Source organism: Peromyscus californicus, unplaced genomic scaffold, assembly GCF_007827085.1.
Source record: "Peromyscus californicus insignis strain IS unplaced genomic scaffold, ASM782708v3 Scaffold_3__1_contigs__length_106647218, whole genome shotgun sequence".
In the NCBI taxonomy this organism is placed as follows: domain Eukaryota; kingdom Metazoa; phylum Chordata; class Mammalia; order Rodentia; family Cricetidae; genus Peromyscus; species Peromyscus californicus.
The window spans coordinates 60,711,696-60,735,060 of NW_026294551.1; the positions used below are offsets into that span (position 1 = coordinate 60,711,696).

Consider the following 23,365-nt stretch of genomic DNA (forward strand, 5'->3'; position numbering starts at 1 on the left):
ACGCCATACTGGACTATTTTGAAGCAAATATTGCACATAATCATTTTAAAGGATTAATTATCTTAAAGATAACATGAAAGCATGCTTGTTCTCGCTCTCCTTTTGTGTGTGTGTGTGTGGGGGGGGGGATTGTCTTTTGAGACAAGGTCTTTGTATGTAGCCTTCCCTATCTTGGAACTGGCTGTGTAGACCAAGCTGGCCTCTAACTAGGAGAGACCTGCCTACCTTTGCCTCCTGAGGGTTGTTTTTTGCACCACTACACCCAGCTTATATTTTTCTCTTTTAAAAAAGAAAAGTTCAGTTATAAAGAACAGAAGGCTAGCTGTAATCTGTAGTCCTTCAGAGGCTGAAGCAGGAAGACATGTAGAAACCAGGAGTCCCGTTTAGATTAACCTGAAAAACAATCTCTCTCTCTCTCTCTCTCTCTCTCTCTCTCTCTCTCTCACACACACACACACACACACACACACACACACACACACACACACACCATAAATAAATAAATAAATAATAAACAAGGCAGAAAACTGTATACTATGTAGCAGGTTTGGAACAATTGACATTTATGAAGAGGTATTCCAATTGCCTTCTCCACTTATAACCTACATCTGTGAGTCTGAATGAGGAAGGTTAGTTTCTTTCATTGCTCTTAGTAAAATTACCTGATTTTATCATTCAAAATGTTTACATAATCCATTTTGCTGTTCTGGCAGTTTTAGAATAGAATGTGCATCATGAGCCATATGGAAATGGCTGGTAACTGAGGTGAAGAGATAGGAAGATATGTGTGTTTATTTTGACATTTAAGAAATACATAAAATGGTAAGTATGATATGTAAAACTAAAATATGTAAACTAAAGGTTCAGCTGTAAAGGACAAACCATGAAGATCAATCAGGCTTTTTTTCTCCTACATGTGGGTATTGATGGATGCAAGGTTTAAGGTTCGTAGATCAACCTCAAAAACTGTCATGATTTTAAGAACAGGGTAGGGTTGATTGGGGAAGGAAATACCAAATACACTTATGGAATTATATGTAGTAAATGCAAACATTGAATCAGCGGTGACCCTGGAGTACAACCTAAACTGCATTTTCTACCCCAGCAGGCCTGGGAAATCTCCAGAGAGGAGTCACATCTCGTCAGAGCCCTATGAGCCCATCTCCCCACCGCAGGTCCCTGCTGTGCATGAGAAGCAGGACAGCATGCTGCTCTTGTCACAGAGGGGGGCGGAGCCTGCCGAGCAGAGGTGGGTATGCTGTGCCTAAGACTTTCCTCTTTGTGGTCTTTCTATCAGACTAGGACTCTGGGAAGAACATCTAAGGATATTTTCCTCATGAGCTCATACTACTAGATGTTAGCCAAAGTATCACATTAAATAAGTTAGAGAAACTTCATCATTACTCCTGCAAGTTATTCCTTCTAGACCCTTTGGGCAGCAGGTGGTGGTGGTGGTTCAGCCAGCATTTGAGTATGCATCCTATATTAAGTGTTTCGGACTGTATAGATTGTGCCTTGTAGACTTTCCTCTCACCTCATTCTTTTTTTTTTTTTAAATGCCGAATGCCGTTTATTGAAGGAGGGAGGAGGTCTTGAATACAGGCTTACAGCACAATGGGAGAACCCTGGAGGGCAGAAGTTCGCTACAGATGTTTTACCATCTTGCATCTAAGCTGTTAACGCCCATTATGCAGGATACACAGACAAGGAACTTCCCTTAAGCATTCAGGAGGGTAGAACCCGCAGGGAATTAGCATAGGGAAGATATCAAGGTCAAGGTCAGCAAGCAAGGCAACAGTTACCCAAAACGGGGGGGGGGGGGGGGGGGGGGGGGGGGGCAGGGCCCTACAGGTCCCCCTTTTACTAAAAAATGAGCTTCTGACTTAGGTTGCATGGGATGTCAGCAGGTCACCTTACCCGTCATGGAGACGCCTGCCCAGGCCACACAGGCACTGTGTCTTAGGTTGGCCTCTCACCTCATTCTAACCCTTACTTTGACCTGAGTGACTAACTGCCCTGCATTTGTCCTACCTCACCAGAGTAGGTAGACATAAGACTCATTGAGAAAAGCATTCAGTCACTAGCATGGCATTTTTGTTCCAAGACCAGGCTTACAAAGCTTCATTTCCTGCTGTATTCCCTTGTATTCTCTGTTGTCTGAGTTCTTTTCTTGAGAGTCACACTGTTTTCTTGGCATTAACACCCTTTAATGCCAAGGGACAAATACATGATTTGATGGTGGCCAAGGCTGGTAGGGAGAGGAGAGTCCAGTTTTAAAACAGGTCTTTCTAATTCTAGACTGCTGATGAATTTCTGAGAATTAATTTTACATATTTGTAGGCAACATCATACATGCTATTACCTTCAATGAAATGAGGGAGAAAATCATCATATATTCATGTTTTCCCAAATTGAATTTTTATGCACAGGGATCATGTCTTCTTTTTGTCTTTCTTCACAGTGTTTTTGTGTTTAAGTGGTGAATGAATACATATGACTAGATAGTATTGTCAACAATATGTTCTGTTACCATCTCTGTTAGGGGAAGTTTATTAAACTTTGAGTATAGGAAGCTACCAGTGAAATATGAAATTCTTTGTATTAAAACTCAGTTCCTCTGTTGTTTATCTTAAAATGATTAGGCAATTTTATGTAGATACTGCAGCTATTTTGCTGAAGTCCAACTGCTTGGCTAGATATGAGCCTTTGTTATTTTACAGGTAGGAGTGTTATTAGTCACAACTAGTATACTTAAAGAATGTTGCTAGTAAAGTAGTTCCTAGCGTATATAACCATAGTTTGTGCTTAACTTGATAAGCTGTTTCTAAGTTTTCCAATTAATACTTTGCCATTTTATTCCTTAAGAATTTGTGCTGTAGATTAACAAGGCATGGTATCACACACCTATAATCCCAGCACTGGGAAGGCAGAGGCAGGCATATCTCTGTGAGTTCCAGGCCAGCCTGGACTACAGAGCTCCAGGACAGTCACAGCTACATAGTCTCAAAAAACCCTGTCTCAAAAAAACCAATAAATAAATAAACTATGCTGTAGATCATCTTCATCCTAATACGAATTCTGCTGTTTTATCTTTCAGAGCCAAAAAGCATTTGACTATTTCTGAACGAGTTTATGGTCACATGCTCTTTCCTAGGCTGGTAGCAAACACAGATTGGGGAAGCAGTAGTTTTCTGAGTACTCTATACCTGTTATTAAAAGGAATGTTCTCAGGGTTAGGAGTGCAGGAATCTAACAGACTGAACTGTGTTCCTGACAGGAATGATTCTCGATCACCAGGAAGTATAAGCTACTTGCCTTCATTCTTCACCAAGCTCGAAAGCACATCACCCATGGTTAAATCAAAGAAGCAGGAAATTTTTCGTAAGTTGAACTCCTCTGGTGGAGGTGACTCTGATATGGGTAAGTGGGATTTCTTTCATGAACCCCAAATAAAACATGCATTAACAATGCTATCTCCAACGTTGCCTTTTTTATAATCCTGAGTTTGAAGGTTTTTATAGAGCATCTTGATCTATACAATGTTGGCAAATTCGCAAGTAGGTCCTTCTTAGGAGACAGGAACTTGGGTGTTTCTGAAGCCATCCATCTTCATGGGGAACTAATGCTGGGTCTAGGGCACAGCTTTCTTTACTTGTAACTAAGTTAGTTCTGTGTGGGTTTTTACTGATGTCTGTGTCTTGTTTTAAAGCCCACCCATTTGTTTTACTTTCATCTGTTTGAGCCATCTCCACATAACAGTTCTTCAGATAAATTTTGAAAAGCATGTTTTTCATGAGTCTTGCCTCTAAGTCCTGTTTTATCAATCATTCTTCATGTTCTTGTTCTAAGTATATTATCTCAATTTATTTATCTTTTGAAAGTCTTCTGAGTAACTCAAATAAATGATATCTGTCTTAAACTTATCATTATAACTATAGTGTAAGAATATCTTTCCATTAGCAACCTGAACAGCTAAGCAACACGACACTGTGCCGAAAAACAGATATCAAAGTGTCAGTGCGCTACTCTGAAGCCACCTCTTCCCTGGGGTTTGGGGAACTACTAGTTCTGGATATTGGACAGGATGATTTATAGTTGCTTGTCCTGGCTGTCTTCTAACTTACCAGGACCTGACCGACTCCCAAGGGCCTCAGTGCAGTCCTGTGGCATACAGATGCACCTGTGACAAACTAATGTAGGAAAAGATTAAGTAGCATGCTTGGTGCACGTTACATGTGATTATCTCCATTTTATAAATGAGAAAGGAAATTGAGTCAGATTTAATAACTGATGAAGGTTGCCCAAGAAGTAACAGGGCTGGAACTCCAACCAAGCATTCCAACCTGAATCTTGGCTTCCACCGATGTACCCTCTAACAGTTCAGGACTCACAGTGCTCAGTCCCCAAGGTTGTTCGGGAATGTATGTCTCCATAAAACTGTGTGGCAGACCCTTGCTTTCCTTTGGGCTGATGTGCTTGCTCTTAGCAGATCGCTGCTGTACTATCATTTGCATGTCCTCTGCTACCAGCCAGTTTTATTTTGTTTCCCAAGACAGGGTTTCTCTGTGTAACAGCTCTGGCTGACCTAGAACTAGCTCTGTAGACCAGGCTGGCCTCGAACTCAGAGAGCCACCTGCCTCTGCCTCCCGAGTGCTGGGGTTAAAGGCATGTGCCGCCATCACTTGCCAGCCAGTCTTATTAACCAATGATAGAGAATCTAGAGAGACTTGTCTCTGATCTATGATTTGCTAGTATCCTGACCCTGTCAAAAGAAATTCTGGGCTCTAAAGCTGAACTGCCAGACAGGTGTGTAATTACATCTCTACCACTTGTGATTAATATTTATTGCATGCTGCTCTCTATTGAATGGTGAAAAGGATGAGAGAGACCCACATCACTCATTGTGAACCTATTCTATCTCTAAATTATTAGATGTATCTTTCCTCCCTTTTCTTCATCTTAGCACAGTAAATATAGATTATAGAAAAGTGAGCAGTAACTCCCAAGAGTAGAAGGGGTTTCAAGATAGGAATACCCTGGATTCTCTTTTTAAGTAGCAACCAATTGTAGAATGCCGACCAGAACTGTCAGACTTACAGAGTGACTAAGCTTACCTACCCCATCAGTAGAAACACTACCTTGGTTTTCTAATGATGTTGAGGAGGCCCTTGATCTCCGGTCCTCAACAGTTGCCTCTATTCTTCAAAAATCACCAACAAAACATTTCGGTGCTCTCATGTAGTCTCTTAACTTAGAGATGCCTTTTTTTTTTTTTTTTTAAGATTTATTTATTATGTACACAGTGTTTTATCTGCATGCACCCCTGCCCGCCAGAAGAGGGCACCAGATCTCATTATAGATGGCTGTGAGCCACCATGTGGTTGCCAGGAACTGAACTCAGGACCTCTGGAAGAACAGCCAGTGCTCTTAACCTCTGAGCCATTTCTCCAGCCCCGAGATGCCCTTTCTAAGCATACAGACACACAGGCTGAGGGATGGCAGGTTGTTGGGGACCATTGTCACCCTCTCTAGCTTTGTCTTGACTGACTAGTGGGGAGGAAATTCTTGACAGAGCATGCTGAAGTTCATGAAGACTACTTGATAGCTTTTCCTTTGATGGGATTTTCACACTGTCCTCAGCAAACTGGTCATTCAGCAGGCATTTACTAAACTGAGGTCTATGTTGATGGCGGGTGGGGAGGCTGTCACAAGTGTTTTGTAAAAGTTACCTGATAGGAGATAGTGTGCTGGAGTTTTAAGGCCAAAACTAACAAAATTGTGTTAGAGTCTGGAATTACTTTATTTTTCAATTTCTGTGTATGGGTGTTTTTGCCCACATGTTTGTATACCACATATGCAGTGCCCACAAGGGACAGAAGAGGATGTTGTATCCCCAGAGACTGGAGTTACAGCTGGCTGTAAGCTGTCATGGATGATGGAAATCAAACCTACATCCTCTGGAAGAGCACTTAATCACTGAGCCATCTGTCTAGCCCCAAGAACCTGGGATTTTTTTTGTTTGTTTTGTTCTTTATTGTAAGAGCTCTGGCTATAGAAAAAGGAATTTATATTAAAGAACCAGTGGTTCTAAGGCATCATTGACTTCTTACTGGGAAATAGAGCTGAAAACCCGAAAGCCACCAAGCCAAGAAAACTGCTTCGACTCAGTATCTCAATTTGTTTTCCTGTGGGACAGAACAGTGGCATTGTTCTTAAGCACTCACTTCACTGGTGGCTTCCCAGGTGTGACAGGGTGCCATCTTTGCAGAGTTAGCCCTTCTGTTGCCTCAGGTTGTGTCTCTGTCAGCCCTTTCTAGCTTCCTTAGCTCAGCCTGGCCCTTGTTTTCTTCAGGGCTCTCAACACCTTTTCCCTTGAACACTAATTTTAGGGCATTAAAACTGAATTTCATACTGGAAACCTTTGAATTTGTGTCTGAAGTCCAGTTTGTTTTTGAGACAGGGTTTCTCTGTGTAACAGCCCTGACTGTCCTGGAACTCACTTTGTAGACCAGGCTGGCCTCAAAACTCAGAGATCCTCCCAGGTGCTGGGATTAAGGGTGAGTGCCACCACCATCCAGCCCAGCTTTTCATTTTATCTAGAGTATATTCCTGGGTCTTTCTAAAACTGAACATTTACTCCGCTCCCCACAGGAAGTTCCTGCTCTTCATAACCACATAACTTCAATCTATTCCTTCCTTATCCTCCCCTGTTAAGTCAGGTCTCAGGTGTTTTCTTCCCTATCATTTATATGCAATTGTCACATCTTCTTTAAGACAAGGAGGCCTCACACTGCACCATGACTCTCTGAGGGCTTATTAATATGCAAATTATAAGGCCCTGGGAATTTAGAAAATGGGAGTTTGAGGCCAGCCTGGTCTACATAAAGTTCCAGGACAATCAGAGCTACATAAGACCCTGTCTGTATTTTTAAAAACAAGTAGAAAGTGGCATTTTACTAAGTTGCCAGGTCATTCTGATCTATACATGAAAGCAGCACACGTAACTGTACACTCAGGGAAGGGAGAGGTCACGTTCGGAGTGTTTGGGATTAGAACTGTTTGAATTACAGTCATCTGATCTTTTGAGACAGGGTCTCTAATTCTGGCACAGAGATCCTCCTGCCTCTGCCCACCAAGTGCTGAGCGTACATGTGCTACCACATCCTCTCTCATGGGGTCATCTTTTATTGCTTTTTAGTCTCTTCTGGTTCAGTCAGTAATGGTTCACTGAGTAAGTTCTACCAACTGTTATTTCAGGCTGACTTTGCCCACTGTGTCGCATGTCTCTGGAAGTCAGACTGCCTGTAGTCGTTATTCTACAGTCCTGCTGTTAGTGCCGACCTCCCCCCAGTCAGTTGTCAACTGCTCTGATCAAGAATGGTAATTTCTAGGCACATTTGCTCTTCGTAAATGGCTCTAATCCTTAGGCAAGTCTATCCTCCCATAGTGTACAGTGCTCAGGTATCATTATTCAGGCACCTTCTTACTTCCAAAATTGTTTTTTCCTTTTAACATTCTCAGCAGCAAATAAGTGATAGAAACAACTTATGTCTCCAGGTCCCTTCTTCTGGCACAGAATGGTGGTTTTCATTTCATTTTTTATTCAAGTTGCAAATTATTAATTGTATAGTTACTGGGATTTAATGATGGATCATGGCAGAATTTTTTTTTTTTTACTCAGGGAATATCCCGAGTATAAAAAAGCTCCCACTTCGCCCTGGTAGCAAGTTGCTTCCACAGTATCCATCCACTGAGGTGGCTTTTAAACACTCTCAAACTGGACTGTTGGTACTTTTCAGGGGTGTCTGAAGTCCAAGCCTTCATCCCTAGGAAACCTGGATTCCTGTTCTGCCAGTGACTTTTTCCTGTTTGCTTTGCCCTCAGCAATGTAACATCTCTTCCTCTTTTGTGAATTATCTTATTCGTGTTTTGAGTTTTCTACCTGACCTGATTTTTTCCTTAATAGCCTCCCTGCCCCAAGAAAGGTATTTTCATTTCATTTCTACATAATAAATGAAATGTAGAAAATCAAAGGGTTAACTTTATTCTAGAATTTCTTGAGTCTTTGTATCATGATTATCTCATCTCAATTAACCTAAAGATTTGTTTGAATACAGCAGCTGCGCAGCCAGGAACTGAGATCTTCAATCTGCCCGCAGTTACTACATCAGGTAAGAGTCCTAAATATGTGCTGACAAGTGAGCACAACAGAGATAGTGGAATGATCTGATGGGTGCTGCATTTCACCATGAAAGGTCTCAGCATCATGGCAGTGTCTTGACTGCTGCAAGAGCCCAGGGTTCCTTTCTCTTCCCTGTTTCCCTGTGCCATGATCTGCCTCAGAAACAAGCAGCAGTCCACTGCCGCCTTGTCTCTCCAGGTGCAGTTAGCTCGAGAAGCCATTCTTTTGCTGATCCTGCCAGTAATCTTGGTCTAGAAGACATCATTAGAAAGGCTCTCATGGGAAGTTTCGATGATAAAGTTGAAGATCATGGTGTTGTCATGCCCCAACCTGTGGGAATTGTGCCTGGTAGTGCCAGTACCTCAGTTGTGACCAGCAGTGAGACTCGGAGAGATGAAGGGGACCCATCACCTCATTCAGGTAAGGTTTTTATTTCAGTGTTCTGATGGATCACTGAGAACTCCTGTGCTAGAAGAGGGTGTTGGATCCACTTGAACTGGAATTACAGAAGGTTGTGAACCACCATGTGGGTGCTGGGAATTGAACCTGGGGCCCCTGGGTAAGAGTAACAAATGTTCTTATTAACTCGTGTTTTGAGTTTTCTACCTGACCATCTCTCCAGCCCCAGTGTGTTTTGTGTGCTATGTCATTTACTATTCTGATAAATATGACCAAATCTCAATGTAGCTGCAAGCCACAGAAAGGGATTAAAAACCCCACATTGCCCCATTTGGTGGCAAAGGCATGGGCCACCAATGCTGCCCACCTGGGCTTGATCCCTAGTACCAGCAGGACAGAAGGAAGAACTGATACCTGCATCCCTACCCCACACATCTCAGACAAGAGAATTTTTTTTTTTTTTTTAAAGATTTGCTTGAACCCACAAAGCTATCGGATGAATAGAAATTAGTCAAGTTTTTTGCAAACGCAAGATATGTATTTAGTGTGAGATCATCTACAACCTATGAATCAAACCAACAAAAAAAAATCTTAGGAACACTATGCTTTCAGTATTTATATCAAGTTATCTCTTTATGGTTTGTTTTTAGGTTTGTTTCCTGTTTTCAGGTAAAAATCTTTGTGGTTAAGGAAAGGGTTAAAACAAATGAATGTTTGGTGTTTTCTTCTCCCTGCCCTATACTTAACACGTAGTAACCTTGAAGACAGTATCAACTACTCTAGAAAGTGAAGTCTTAATTCTGCCCTTCTAATTTTTATTGGTGGTATATTTCTGTGTTTTAAGATCACTTGGCAACTATTAGGAAGTTAAAATGATACTGGTTGTTTACAACTGGGGTAGGATAAAACTGCTGGGCTAAGATAAAAAAATATGCTAAGTGATGTGGTTCTTTAAATATTTTGTCATAGAACCCAGTCATGTGTGTCCCAGTGCTGTGAACTTTGGGGTATCTGCTGAGATCCTGGAGTAGAAGGCATATCTGCTGTAGCCTGTTCTTTACACACTTGAGTGGCCTAAGTCCTCCATTTACTTCTTTTAAATTGAGGTGAGGGAGAGGGGAGCAGACGTTTATTACCCACACTCTTAAGGCCAGCAGTCACCATGCTCTTAAGTTTACAGGATGATGTGCCCTACCCGCTCCTTAAAAGACAATTTGCATCCTTAGTTGAGCACAGGATCTGGATTCTCCATGCTACCGCTGCTTTTTTCACTCGGTGTTCCATAATCAGCATTTTGGGAGGCTTTGTTGCTGTCACTGAGATTACCTGGAGTTAACATAGGAACTTGAATTTCACTTTTAGGAGTATGCAAACCAAAGCTGATCAACAAGTCAAACAGCCGAAAGTCTAAATCTCCTATTCCTGGGCAAAGCTACTTAGGAACTGAACGACCTTCTTCAGTCTCCTCTGTACATTCAGAAGGTGATTACCACAGGCAGACACCAGGATGGGCCTGGGAAGACAGGCCCTCTTCCACAGGTGGGGAGTGTTGAGGAGCCTCATTTAACTGATAAATTAGATGTCATTTTTATGTTAGTGCTTTGCTAATATTACCTGCTTTTGAATAGATGTTATGGTTTGGGCAAGAACTGTAGTTTTTCTTTTTTTGAGTCGGGCTTTCTCTGTAGCCTTGGCTGTCTTGGAATTCACTCTGTAGACCAGGTTGGCCTCCCAAAACTGCCTCTGCCTCCCGAATGTTGGGATTAAAGACGTGTGCCACCACTGCCCCACAGAACTGTAGTTTTCTCTATCATTACTTGGCCCTACTTTCTACAAGAGATTTTATATTTATGTGATCCATACATCCACTATGCTGGTTGGTAACCAATATTTGCAAATAAGTCTGGTTTCAGCTCTTCCATGGACTGTACCCAGATGAAATGTCACCTGTAGTGACTTGCCTTTAGCTTTTACTAAGTAATCAAAACCAGAACTAGGAAGTGTAATGTTTTAACAAAAGCTATTCTGTCTGTAGGTTTACCTCTCCACAATGTCTCACATGCATGTGTGCTTTTAATCACATAACTGTAGGGGTCAGTGAGATCATGAAATGGCTTTAGTGTAAAGTAACTGCAGGCCTAATGGCCTAAGTTCAGTCCACCCATATAAACGTTTAGGAAGAATTGTCTCCTGAAAGTTGACCTTTGACCTCCACCTACATGTTATACACAATACAAACAAGAATTAAATGTCATTTCAAAAACAATCATTTTTTTTTATTAAGACTGGCATATCTGCTGTAGATTTTAGAGTTTCAGAGAATTGTATTTTTTTCCCCTTGTGGGTTCCCTGTATGCCTAACAATTTCATAGTTCTTAAACGTGTACACTTCAAGGCTTCTGCCTTTTAATCCTCTGTGGCATGTGTAAATGTGTATGTACTGGCAATCTCTTAGAGAAGCATACACACATTAGCGGAGGTTAGCACACAACATACACAAGTGTGTCGGGGAACTTTGTAACCTTCCTCATCCCCATCCCCCTTCCCTTCCCCCAGTGGTTTTCTCACCTCATTACTTTACTTTAGGGAAGGAGTTTTTTTTAGACCAGAAGAGGACTTGAACAAATGCATGTTTTATGCTTTGGTTTAAAATGATAGGAGGTACTGTGGGGACAGGACAAGTGGTACTCTCGTTAATGTACCCCATTTTAAATCTCATACACATTTAAATCAGCCTAGTGAGATTGCATAGAGCCTGGCTAAGGTTCCTGGATACTTGCCATGTTCTGAGAGCAGCATTTCTGATTTCTAGTGGAAAGTTACTAGTATGGGTGGTAGGCTCCTAATTAGAGCTTAATATTCAGTAGCTCTGTACTTCGATTCCCCATGGAGAAGCATGACTTATCCCTACCTAGGTGGTTACTTGTCTTATCCTTTTTAGAATTAAACTGATCACTGGCCTTTCCTTGCCATTGTTTTCAAGGCATCACAAGACCATTTTGCTAGAATACCCCTGCCCTGTTCCATCCTGTGAACACTGCATTAGATGCTAATGACACTAGACATCTCGTTTTCCTCTTGTCAGGATCTACCCAGTTCCCTTACAACCCTCTGACCATGCGGATGCTCAGCAGTACACCACCAACACCGATCTCGTGTGCCCCATCTGCCATCAGCCAAGCAGCTCCCCATCAGCAGAACCGCATCTGGGAGCGAGAACCTGCCCCGCTGCTCTCCGCGCAGTATGAGACACTATCCGATAGTGACGACTGACCTGTGCACAGGAGGGAACGCTGGCTTTGGTCTGAAGTACAGATTAAAAAAGAATTTCTGCTCTCCTATGATTTGTGCCCAGAGACTTCTCAGAGGAGCCAGGGCCACAGATGAAGAAGAAATGATGTAAATTCATTTGGAAAATCAAATGGGAAACAAAACCAACAAAAAACCTGCCTCCATACAGGCAATTCAGTGGATTATAACAGTGGAAGGTTGAAGTGTAGAGTTTTTTAAAAGTGGACAATTCCTGTTCTTACATCTGTTTGTAAAGAAAACCATGATGTCTTTAAATCGCCCTTCTGTAAATAGATGACCTTTTTGCAGTGTATCCCCTTGCTGTAGCATCTGGTGTACTTAAATTTAAATCAGCACATCAACATTGGGGGTCATTTTTTAAATTCTTTGTCTATCTTTTTAACCCCAGCCTTCTAAACCACCTCACGCAGCACAGTTACACAGTACTGGCTGTCATGGGCATTGTACTTCTGTTTCCACTAAATTCAACTTTCCTGGGAATGTTTCAATCTTGTGAAAATGTTTAGGTTTTAATACATACCCTGTCATGAAGCCTGAATGAGGTCTACGTGCAGGAGCAACAGAACTGTATGTTGGGAGTTTCCAGTGCGGGCTTTACTTTCTTCATTAGTAGCACTGAAAAAAATATTACTGCATGGGTATGTTATAGTTCAGTTTTAAAGTTTAAAGGCTTATTTGAGGCATACGTCAATGTTTATGCACACTGGTAATTTGACCATGCCCCTAAGTATTCTGCATTTGATGCAGCCCAACAAAGCTTTTGTTCTGAAATAAATTTGACTATCCTGTCCATAGCTACAGTCTATCATTTGTGACCTAAGGGTCTTCATGTCTCAGGTTTCAAACAAGAAACACACACACTTTTCTTTAGTTGGATACATATCTGGCTGAGTTAAAAAGATAACAATCTGTACAGAACTGTGGTCTTCCAGGCTTGTTTTATGCTGCATCCTGAACTAACCACTGAATATAGTCCTTTTCTATCTCTATGTCAGTGCCCACTCTGCTTCTACAGAACACCAGTAAATTGTTGTCAAGGTGCAAGTAATTTAAAGACTGAATTTTAAACTAATTATGGTACTGGAGGATGACTTTTTTTTATTAAGAATTGCTTGCTGTGTTTCTAAGATTTGCTTTCACACAGCTTTATCTTGGTGTTCAGGCTTCTTCTACTGCACAGATACTTAGTGGTTTGGGGATAATGTCATCGAGAACTGGAGGGAAAAAGAGGTCACAGACTTTTCAGGAGACCAGAACTTGTAGACTCAAGTCCCTAGAGCCATTGCCTGAGCCCCCCCTTAGCATCTGTACCACTGGTTTCGAACCCCCCCCCCCTTTTTTTTATTATAGATGAAGACACAGGCTCAAATTTGCCCATATACCTTAGCAAGTAACAAAGACAGACATTTGAGATCTTAAAATAAACTTTAGCCATGCATGGTAGCACACACCTTTAATCTCAGCAATTGGAAGGCAGAGGCAGGCACACCACTAAACGTACAAGGGTAGCCTGGATTACAAGATGAGTTCTGGGCCAGCCAAGGCTACACAGTGAGATAGGATTCTTATCACTTGTAAAGTTTACAAGTGTCCAAAGTGTACCTTTACAATAATCATAAACATAATGAAGACTAAGACTAAGTGTTTGATTAAGTTTACTGCTGAAAGCCCACCCCCTCCACCCCCTGCCAAGTTCCAGTAATAGCCTAGAACTTAGTAAATCATCTGGCCAACTGGCCCGAAAGATGATGATGATGACTGACCCTAAGGGTCTTTTGCCGTTCCGGGTTGGGTTCACTTTAGGACAGATGAGCCTAGCTTGCTCCATGCTCACCACAACACGAAATCCAGCATCAATTCTTAGTTCAAAACAACTAGAACAAGATCCTCACAAAGTTTACCTAGAGAGGTGGAGGTACGCCTTACCGTGATACTACTAAGGAGGGAGCAAGCAAGCACTGAGATTATGAAGTCAGCTACAAATCAAGGTGTAGCATTTTGTGGGCCAACACTATATCTGTAACACATGCACATACAACTAAATCAAGGTCTTCCAGTAGAGGTAATATTCTGACAACTTTCCAGTCTATTTAGTGAGAAATTTTATACTACACTTTAAATTTTCATATGCTGTGATTTTTGTCTTACATACACTTATTCCCTGAAAACTCCAGTAACATGGTGTAGTTCAAAACTTTAATATGAAATTAAATGTAAATTGTTTAAAGTTGTAATCAGTAAAAGGCGATCAGTCCCTCTGTCTCACTGCCTTTTTTATAACAGTGCAAAAGAACGCTCCTGGGAACATGCATATCAGACATCTATCTGCAAATTGCAGCCTCCCCAGCCTCAGGACCATGAGGTGAATCACTATGGAGGATTCAAAATCCTAAGACTTTACTTTTCCTAACTCTGGAATTATGAAACAGTAAAACATTCTCAAAGCAAGAAGTGATTGAAATCTTATCTCTTGTTATTCTTGGTTAATGGGTCAATACGTGGTGAACTAGGGAGTGGTAAATGCACAACACACAACTCTGGTCTAAGTCCGAGGATTTGGACCTTAGGGTTTTTCCCTTTTAGTAACTCAGTCGATTACTTTTCTATGATTCAAAGATTATTAGAATACATACAATATTACATAGTCTCTAGTTTATTATGAAGGTTCTCCCAGTACAAACATATGAACCAAAAGTCCATTGGCCAGTCCTACTCACGTCGCCCACCTCCATGAAATGCCAACACCACCAGTGTTCCTTCATGGCACCCAGAAAAATTGTCTTCTCTCTCAGGTAAAAGCATCCATCCATGTTAACTTGTATGTATGTACTCTGAAGCAGTGATAATGTTTTTTTTAACATAACAGTCGATTCATTTTAAGTCATCAGAAAAAGAATCTAATTGGTTTCCCACTTCACAGCGTAAATACAGAGATTGCAAAGTAAAAAGCCAGAGCTAAGTAGGATCCAGGTCAGCGGTTCCATACTGCCAATGGTACACATCAGTGCTGTCAGTATTAGTATTGGGTTCAGCTCAACTCTACTAGGTGACTGTGACTGTAAAGGAAGCCCAGGGCTAAGACAGCACTGATGAGAGGCTTCCTTCTTTCTGCCACCACCATTTTTAGTTGTTACATGTAACCAGGAGACTAAGGGCCTAACTTCCACTTCAGAAGCTAATGCTCCGTACTGCGGCCAACTAGAATTCTCATTTCCCCCATATTCATTAAATCTCACAATGCTTCAATAAAAGACTGTAAGAGAACTTACCAAAATCCTCCTGTGCCTTCAGACAAGTAACTTGTTTGCCAGAAATGGATAGAGAAGAGAAAGTATGAACCAAAATCTTACGGAAGGTGTAATGACCACACGTGGAGAACTTGGCCACTTAATCTAGTTTTCTCAGACCAGGCTGGACGGCCCTTACGTGCTGCACTGGAAAACACCACTTACTTCACATCAAGCCCTCAGAAGTCAGTCAGTACAGGGTGAAGGCTGCTGCACCTTTACAAACAAACGGAGGGCCAGGCACAGTGTACCTGCCTATCAACAGTCCCAGCACTTGGGGGACTGAGGCAGGAGGACTCCAAGTTGGAGGCCAACACCTCATCTCAAAGTAAACTAAATTTAAAAACAAACGTGGCAGTGTATACAACTTGTCCTTCACCGAGGCTGAGTTGAAGAAAGCTGAATTTCAACAATGATTCACATCTCTGCTTAGGGTCCCGACACTGAAGAACAGTCACTCCTTTGGGCTACCAGAAATTACCCTCTGCAACAAAATGAACTTAACATCTTAACAATTAAGTCAGAAGTCTACTTTTTCTCGACAGCTCAGCCAGTTCTTCCCTGATGTGCTGCACAGAAACCTCATCTCTCTTCAGCTCTGCCTGCTGCAGTGCTTCCTGGTAGATCTCTTTTGCTTGTGTGTATCGCTCTAGAATAACCCAAAGAAAGGGGAGAAGAAAATGTGTTTTCAAAGTGACTGAAGAGAAACCACTACTAGTGAGGGCAAGTGTCTGATCACCGGGTGCTTGGTGAATGACACCTAGTGCTGTCTGTCATTCGTGCTTGACAACTGGTCTCAAGATGAACCTGGGTGTCAGTCAGCTCTAGGGAACTTAGTGCTACGGAACCACTAATGCCCTTTAAAGATTTCACAATTGTGGTGCATGCAATAGAGGCCTATAATCCCAGGTTTATGGAAACATCAGGTGAAACCCTGAGTAATATGGAATAGCAGGAAATAGTATTGTATCATATTGAGGCTTCAGAGCACTGAGGAACTGTACCTGTGAAAACAATTTAAGAATCTGTAAAGCACTACAGAGACAAGAACCCATCACTGCAAAGTATTCTCTACCTTCACATGGTCGTGCAGAGATATGGAAAGTGTGTGAATTCAGCAAAATAGTACATTAACATGCATTTTCTGTCCTGATTTAGCCAGCCCTTTATCTTAGAGCAGTGGTTCTCAACCTCCCTAATGCTGTGATCTTTAGTTCCTCATGTTGTGGTGACCCGAACCACAAAATTACTTTCATTGCTACTTCATAACTAATCTTGCTTCTGTTTCAAGTTGTGATGTAAATATCTGTGTTTTCCGATGGTCTCAGGTGACCCCTGTAAAGGGCTGTTTAATCCGAGGGGTCACAACCCCCAGGTTGAGAACCACTGATTAGGGTTTTCTTCACTGTCATTTGCCCCTGCCCCCCAAACCCGTTTTACCTCAAAGCCCAGCAATACCCTTCTGAGAACCAGTCCTTTCAGCTCCACCTACCTCTGTGTGTCAAGATGGCAGCCAGATTGCTGAGCACCATGTGCAGCTCAGGATGATTTATCTCTCTTGCCAGATCTGACGCCCTCTGCATATAAATGTAGGCATCATCAAAGCGTCCTTGTGCATCCAGAGTAGTAGCCAAGTCACTCATCAGCACAATGGTCTAGAAGAAAGAGCAGCCTTTTCTTTACAAATACACCGATACAGAACGTTAACCTGACGTTTGTTACTGCACACACATGTCTTCAAGTTCATTAGGACTCCACAATAGAGGGCGAACTGCAGGGATCTGGGGCTCCACACTGTACTACAGACAGTGTCAGACCCACACTACGGCCAGCAGTGAAGCCTCAGAATGGGAACAGGATAGTCCGCTCTAGACATTATGGAGTGAGAAGCAGGGGTGAGAAGCCAGCATTCCGAGTGCTTTGTACGCCTCATTACAATGCATTGCAACAGCATTCCTGCCATGATCCTGAGCCTCACCGAGACGAAACAGATCACCTGCATGGGGGGGGGGGGGGGGGGTCCTCTTTAAGACTTTGAAAAAGAGTCTGGCGGTGGTGGCGCACACCTTTAATCCCAGCACTCGGGAGGCAGTGCCAGGTGGATCTCTGTGAGTTCAAGGCCAGCCTGGGCTACCAAGTGAGTTCCAGGAAAAGGCGCAAAACTACACAGAGAAACCCTGTCTCAGAAAAACCAAAAAAAAAAAAAAAAAAAGACTTTGAAAAAGAGAGAGGGAGGTGGTGTTCTAATTCAGGTTTGCTTCTTACTGTGACATGCCATTCGGGCTCTCGGAATTAAGTCCTAAATATTCCATGTTCGGTCTTGTCTGTTTTATATGGTGGGCTGCAGGCATTCAGATGATCTCAATTCTGTGTTTAGCATTCTAACAAGGCTTTGTTTTGCCTGCTTTGAAAAATCCTACAAAATAGCCGGGCGGTGGTGGCGCACGCCTTTAATCCCAGCACTTGGGAGGCAGAGCCAGGTGAATCTCTGTGAGTTCGAGGGCAGCCTGTGCTACAGAGTGAGTTCCAGTAAAGGCACAAAGCTACACAGAGAAACCCTGTCTCAAAAAACCAAAAAGAAAAGCCATACAAAATTCTGTAATAGAGGTTTTAAAAGTTGTTTAAGGACTAAGGCCATGGATCAGTGGTAGAGCCCTTGCCTTGAATTTATGAGGCCCTAGGTTTAATCCCTAGTCCTGTCAAAAAGAAAAAAAGAAAACTTTAAGACCCTATTTCACCTCCCACAGTTACCCAGGAGGCAAAGACACTCATATATTACCTAACATTTACTTAGGCTCTGACTGGTCGGGAGGCGGTTCTATAATGCAGTGGTTATGGTGTTGCTTCTAATTGGTGTGCAGAGATGCAGGTCAGTGGTAGAGCACTTGCCGGTGCAAAGCCCCTGGGTCTAGTTCCCAGCACGGGGAGACACTGGGTTAGACCTGCCTTGTACAAAGAGACTACTGTGTAAACCACAACTCATGTAAAAGGGTCTAGGCAGAGCCAGTGACTGATCAGCAATCTCAAACCCTCCTTGAAACAAGTAGTAAGTAGTTGGGAACTTGAAAGCTGGTGGAAAGAAAGTGAGCAGACTGTGTATAAACCTTTACACCCTCACATGCAGTTCAGCCTGGCCACACCCATAACTGATACTAGGTGCTGAATCTAGAGCCTCACCAATGCTAGGCAAGCTCTCTACCACCGAAATATACCCAGCCCTTGGTCTTTTTCTCCTTTTGACAAGGGACCTAACTTGGCCAGGCAGCCTTGAACCTGTGACCTTAAGGCCCATCTTCAGAGTACCTGCACCACCAGGCCTGGCTTACATATACTGTTCCTCAGAACTGCCTTCCTCCTTTACCTGTGGGTGTCTTTCTCCTTGTATTCCTTGACAAATCTGCAGGGCTTTTTCATACATCCTCTGTGCCTGTGATAGATGCCCAGAGAACAGCAGGTAGCGTGCACAAGAGTCTAAGCTCATGCCAAGGAGGAGGTAGGTATTGGCTTTCTCTTCCACTAAGAAAGAAAGAAGAGCATCGTGAGAATGCAACCACTATTTACAAAGGTAAGGAAAGGGGCTAATCTACTTCTTCACTGTGGCCACCAGGTTCCACGGAATGCTTCAGGTCACTTAGCTAAACTCCCAACTACAGGAAACTGTTTGGATGGCCCAATTAAATGACAAAAAAAAATGACAATTTTCACCAGAAATCATGGAACACTCCACCTCCATTATGAGTAGATTAAAGAGTTCACAGATCAATTCAAATATTGAGTATTTTAAATTGGAAACTAGTAATCAGAAAAGATGACTAAGTAGCTGGGCTTGGTGGCGCACACCTTTAATCCCAGCATCAGGGAGGGCAGAGGCAGGAGGATCTCTGTAAGTTAAGGCCAGCCTGGTCTACATAGTGAGTTCCAGGACAGCCAGGGCTATGTAAAGACCCTGTTTCCGAACAATAAACAAAAAAAGAAGAAAGAAACAGCACCATAAAAGAACTTCCACAAAAATAATGAAAAGGCTTCTCTGCCTGATGTCAAGAGAAAACTTCACACAAGGTACAAAAATGGCTTAAAAGTTTTTTAATTACACTTATTATAAGGAGTCATGTGCTTGTAATGGCAGCACAAGCGTGTGGGTTAACAGAAACCTGTGGGAATAACTTTTCTCCTTTTATTCTGTGAGTTCCAGGGATTAAACCAAGTCTTCAAGCAGCTGCCTTTACCTTCTGAGTTATTTCACTGGCCCAAAAGGACTTCTTTTTCCAAGGAAACAATTGTAATTGTTTTAATTTACGTATATAGGTGTTTTACCTGCATGTGTATGTCTGTGCATCACATGCATGCCTGGGGCCTCCAGAGGCCAGAAGATCCCCAGGAGCCAGAGTTACAGACATTTGGGTGCTGGGAATGGAACCCAGGTCCTCTGAAAGAGCAGACAGGGCTCTTAACCATGGAGCCAGCTCTACAGCCCCACAAAATTATTTACTGACACATGATTCTTTGAAATATAGGAACTGCTGAAGTCAGGCAAGAAAAAAAAAATCAGATAGTTTAATAAAAACTGAGTAAGAAGTTCAGACCATTTATAAGAGCCCAGAGGGTCATTTGAAATGTAAGAAGCATATTTATTTTTCCAAACTTTAATTATATATTCCATATATTATTTCTAATCATAGAAAAACATATGCTACTTAAAGTCAGTATATGAAGAAACCAAGATGTGTTATAGAACCCTATTCTTTTTTGTTGTTGTTGTTTGTTTCTTCGAGACAGGGTTTCTCTGTGTAGCTTTGCCCCTTTCCTGGAACTCACTTCACTCTGTAGACCAGGCTGGCCTCAAACTCACAGAGATTCACCTGGCTTTGCCTCCCGAGTGCTGGGATTAAAGGCGTGCGCCACCACCTCCCAGCTAGAACCCTATCCTTAAAATACAAGAAAAGGGAATTCTCAAGTACACAGGGTACAAAAACAGCTAAGTACATGTACTACATTAGCATAGAAAGTGGGTTAAATAGGAACCTGAGGAAGTGCTACAGCAATAAGCTGCCTCTATAAAGTAAAAATAGAAGCTCCATTAGGAAAAGATTATCTCTAGGAAAACTCAGCACAACACAGTCCTTCCCCAGCCCCCAGCCCAACCCTGTGGTAGTTTGAATGTAATTGGCCCCCATAAGCTCCTAGGGAGTGGCACTATTAGAAGGTGTGGCTTTGTTGGAGAAGTGTTACAGTGGAGGTGGACTTTGAGGTCTCATATATGCTCAGGCCATGCCCAGTGTCTCAGTTCACTTCCTGTTGCCTGTGGATCAAGATGTAGAACTCTCAGCTCCTTCTCCAGCACCATGTCTGCCTGCCATGTCCCACCATGATGATAATGGACTGAACATCTGCACTGTAAGTGAGCAACCCAGTTAACTGTTTTCCTTTAGAGAGTTGCTGTGGTCATGGTGTCTCTTCACAGCAACAGAAACTCTAAGACAAAGTCAGGGAAACACAGGAAGGTCTACAGAACTAAAGCTGTTTGGCTACCTGGAACAGCCTGAAACTTCTGCTATACTGACACTTTCCTTAGTCAACAGAGGTCATCTTCAGCACTTCCCAGAACACAATGGTAGACTCTATTTTAAGGTGTTTATTTCCAAGAAAATGACTGAAAATTGGGAACCTTTCTGCTGGGCATAGCTGAGCTCCCAAGGACCACAAATGGAAAGCCTGGGAGTCCAGTTTCTGTTGCCCCTGCAAGTGGTCTGAATATCTATAAATCCAGACATTAAGGCCTTCTAATTTGTACAAAATGGAGAGCCAGACCTGAAACCCTCACATCATACACAGCATACCCCACATGTACAATGAAGTATCTACACAGTGCAGCTATATCACCAACACACTGGCGAATGGCCACTGTGTCTTTCCTCCACTGCCAAGTCAGCTCCCCAAGGTTATGGACTCTGTAACTACAGCTCAAAGCCTAACAGAGTGGCTGGCTCTATTTTCTTTAGTAATTGGTTTGTTGAGTAAACAAGTGAAAAGAATTAGAAACAAGGGTACTGAAGTGAATATGGAAGAGATAATAAATTTTGTCAATTAAAATTACAGAATTTAAAAACATTAACACCACTATAAAAATGCAGCAAGGAAAGCCATTACCAATCAGTAAGAAAATGGTAAGTTACAAGGCAGACCTAGGCAAACTGACTGTAAGGTTGCGGTTCCCCATCTCATGTCATATTGAAAAGCAAACCAGACCACTGAGAAAGAGAAGCAGGAGATAAGGCTAGGGGCCAAACTCAGGCTGCCAGCTGATACGAAGGACCATCAAGGGAACCCCATGGCTGTTGGCAGAACCAGTGCCTATTATATAACAGAACCGGGTAAGAACACATTATTTTCACACGGTCATTGCTGGCTTCCAAGATTATCCCTTTGAGAAAGGGGACTATCAAATACCCAGTAACAGCTAAAGTAAGTTTCATAATCAAAGCTTACCATGTAGACACACTTTGAAAGATAAGAGATCCCCAGCACTACATATCTGCATAGCTCTGCTAAAGGACCTCAGCCCAAGGCTTCCTTGCACCAGACCATGGACAGCACTGAAACTGATCAGATCTAGGCGCTCACTTCTGTCCTACCAAATCTTCACTTTTTGTTTGCATTTAATGGGCACTGTCTCACAAAGCATCACAGAATAAAACCCCAGACTTCAACCCGTGGTGATTAAACATATATTGGCGAATCTTTATCTTTAAAGCAGAGTTCTCGACTTGTATTCCTTTCCTCCTCCCTGATTTGAGCATAAAACACTGAATAAAGGTAACTCTAGCTGGCTGCAGGCTTAAGATTGTCTTTTTCTGAAGTTTTATTTTGTGAACCCATCCCTTTAGCATTCTCCTTTGAAACAGGGTCTCCCTTTATATTGCCTAGTCCTATTTCAACTCCCTGAACTCAAGTGAGGGACCCTCCTACCTCAGCCTCCCGGAGTTCTAGAACTATTGGGTGTCTGTGATCCTCATCATGAGCTAATTGCACTCATGAGTTAACTGCACTCACTAAAAGCATCCAGCCAGTTCTACAAAAGATGCTCTTTTTGGCCAAGTCTAATTTATTTCAGATGTTCTAAATCAGCAGTTCTCAACCTCTGGGTTGTGACCCCTTGGGGGTTGTCAAAGGATCCTTTCACAGGGGTCACCTAAGACCACTGGAAAACAAAGATTATGTTATGAATTGTAAATACATCATGATTCATAACAGTAGCAGAATTATAGCTATGAAGTAGCAAAGAAAATAATTTCATGGTTGGGGGGGTCACACAACATGAGGGTATTGAAGGGTTGCAGCATTAGGAAGGTCGAGAACCACTGCTCTAAATGGTCAGGCTTGACTATTTAAACCAAAAGAAACATTAAGTAAACATTACAGCCCTCACTAGTAACACCGTGACTTTGCTGTCAAGTACTGATGGCCCTTTTCAAAAGAGAAAACCCTACGATCTTTTGTATGGCTTGTCTGGAAATTTACTGTTTTAATAAACGTTTTACTGTTCTAAAAATAAACTAAACTAGGTAAAATATTTGGAGGGAAGTATTTGAGTTTAACATAGTAAATGATTTTAAACAAGACACAAAACTCAAACTACAAAGGAAAACATCCAAAGATTCTATTAATACTCAAATTTTAATATCTGTACATCAAATGATACACATACACATATATATATAAGATACCACAAAAATATAAGATACTCAAGTTCGTAACTCTCACAGGCCATTAAGAAAAATAACCTTGCCAGGTGGTGGCAGCACACACCTTTAATTCCATTACTCAGGAGGCAGAGGCAGGCAGATCTCTGTGAGTGTGAGGCCAGCCTGGTCTTTAGAGCAAGTTCCATGGTAGCCAGGGCTGCAGAGAAACCTCATCTCGAGGAAAAAAAAAGGAAAAGAACTCCAGCCATCAAGATGACTCAATGGGTAAAGTGCCTACATACACACCTGACAATCTGAGTGTGGACCCCAGTGTAGGGTGGAAAGGGCCAAGGAAAAAAACACGCTGACCCTGACTAGACCGGAGACCTGAGCCAAGGAAAAACACCCTGACCAGGACTTGACACCAGGGCTTAAAATCCCTGAGCTTGCCCCAGAGTCAGGCTGCAGAATTCCACCAATCCCTGAGCTTGCCCTAGAATCAG

At 42.3% G+C, this 23,365-nt stretch overlaps 2 protein-coding genes across 20 annotated transcripts in view; one reads left to right on the top strand and one right to left on the bottom strand.

Moving 5' to 3' along the window:
• Positions 1 to 14,147, top strand: part of Ncor1 (nuclear receptor corepressor 1) — a 155,133-nt gene extending 140,986 nt beyond the window's left edge. For 17 of the 19 annotated variants that reach the window (XM_052757109.1, XM_052757108.1, XM_052757125.1 and 14 more), the window contains 6 exons: positions 1,106 to 1,249; positions 3,278 to 3,420; positions 8,118 to 8,171; positions 8,381 to 8,602; positions 9,944 to 10,120; positions 11,667 to 14,147. In XM_052757109.1, coding sequence (XP_052613069.1) covers positions 1,106 to 1,249; positions 3,278 to 3,420; positions 8,118 to 8,171; positions 8,381 to 8,602; positions 9,944 to 10,120; positions 11,667 to 11,854 — 928 coding nt within the window. In that variant the 3' untranslated portion in view covers positions 11,855 to 14,147. The remainder of the gene's footprint in view (positions 1 to 1,105; positions 1,250 to 3,277; positions 3,421 to 8,117; positions 8,172 to 8,380; positions 8,603 to 9,943; positions 10,121 to 11,666) is intronic. The other 2 variants (XM_052757112.1, XM_052757111.1) reach the window with 2 other exon arrangements.
• Ttc19 (tetratricopeptide repeat domain 19) overlaps positions 13,315 to 23,365 on the bottom strand; it is a 35,427-nt gene continuing 25,376 nt past the window's right edge. Inside the window, exons 8-10 of the mRNA XM_052757142.1 lie at positions 18,542 to 18,696; positions 16,673 to 16,835; positions 13,315 to 15,829 (exon numbers count right to left, since the gene is read on the bottom strand). Coding sequence (XP_052613102.1) covers positions 15,696 to 15,829; positions 16,673 to 16,835; positions 18,542 to 18,696 — 452 coding nt within the window. The 3' untranslated portion in view covers positions 13,315 to 15,695. The remainder of the gene's footprint in view (positions 15,830 to 16,672; positions 16,836 to 18,541; positions 18,697 to 23,365) is intronic.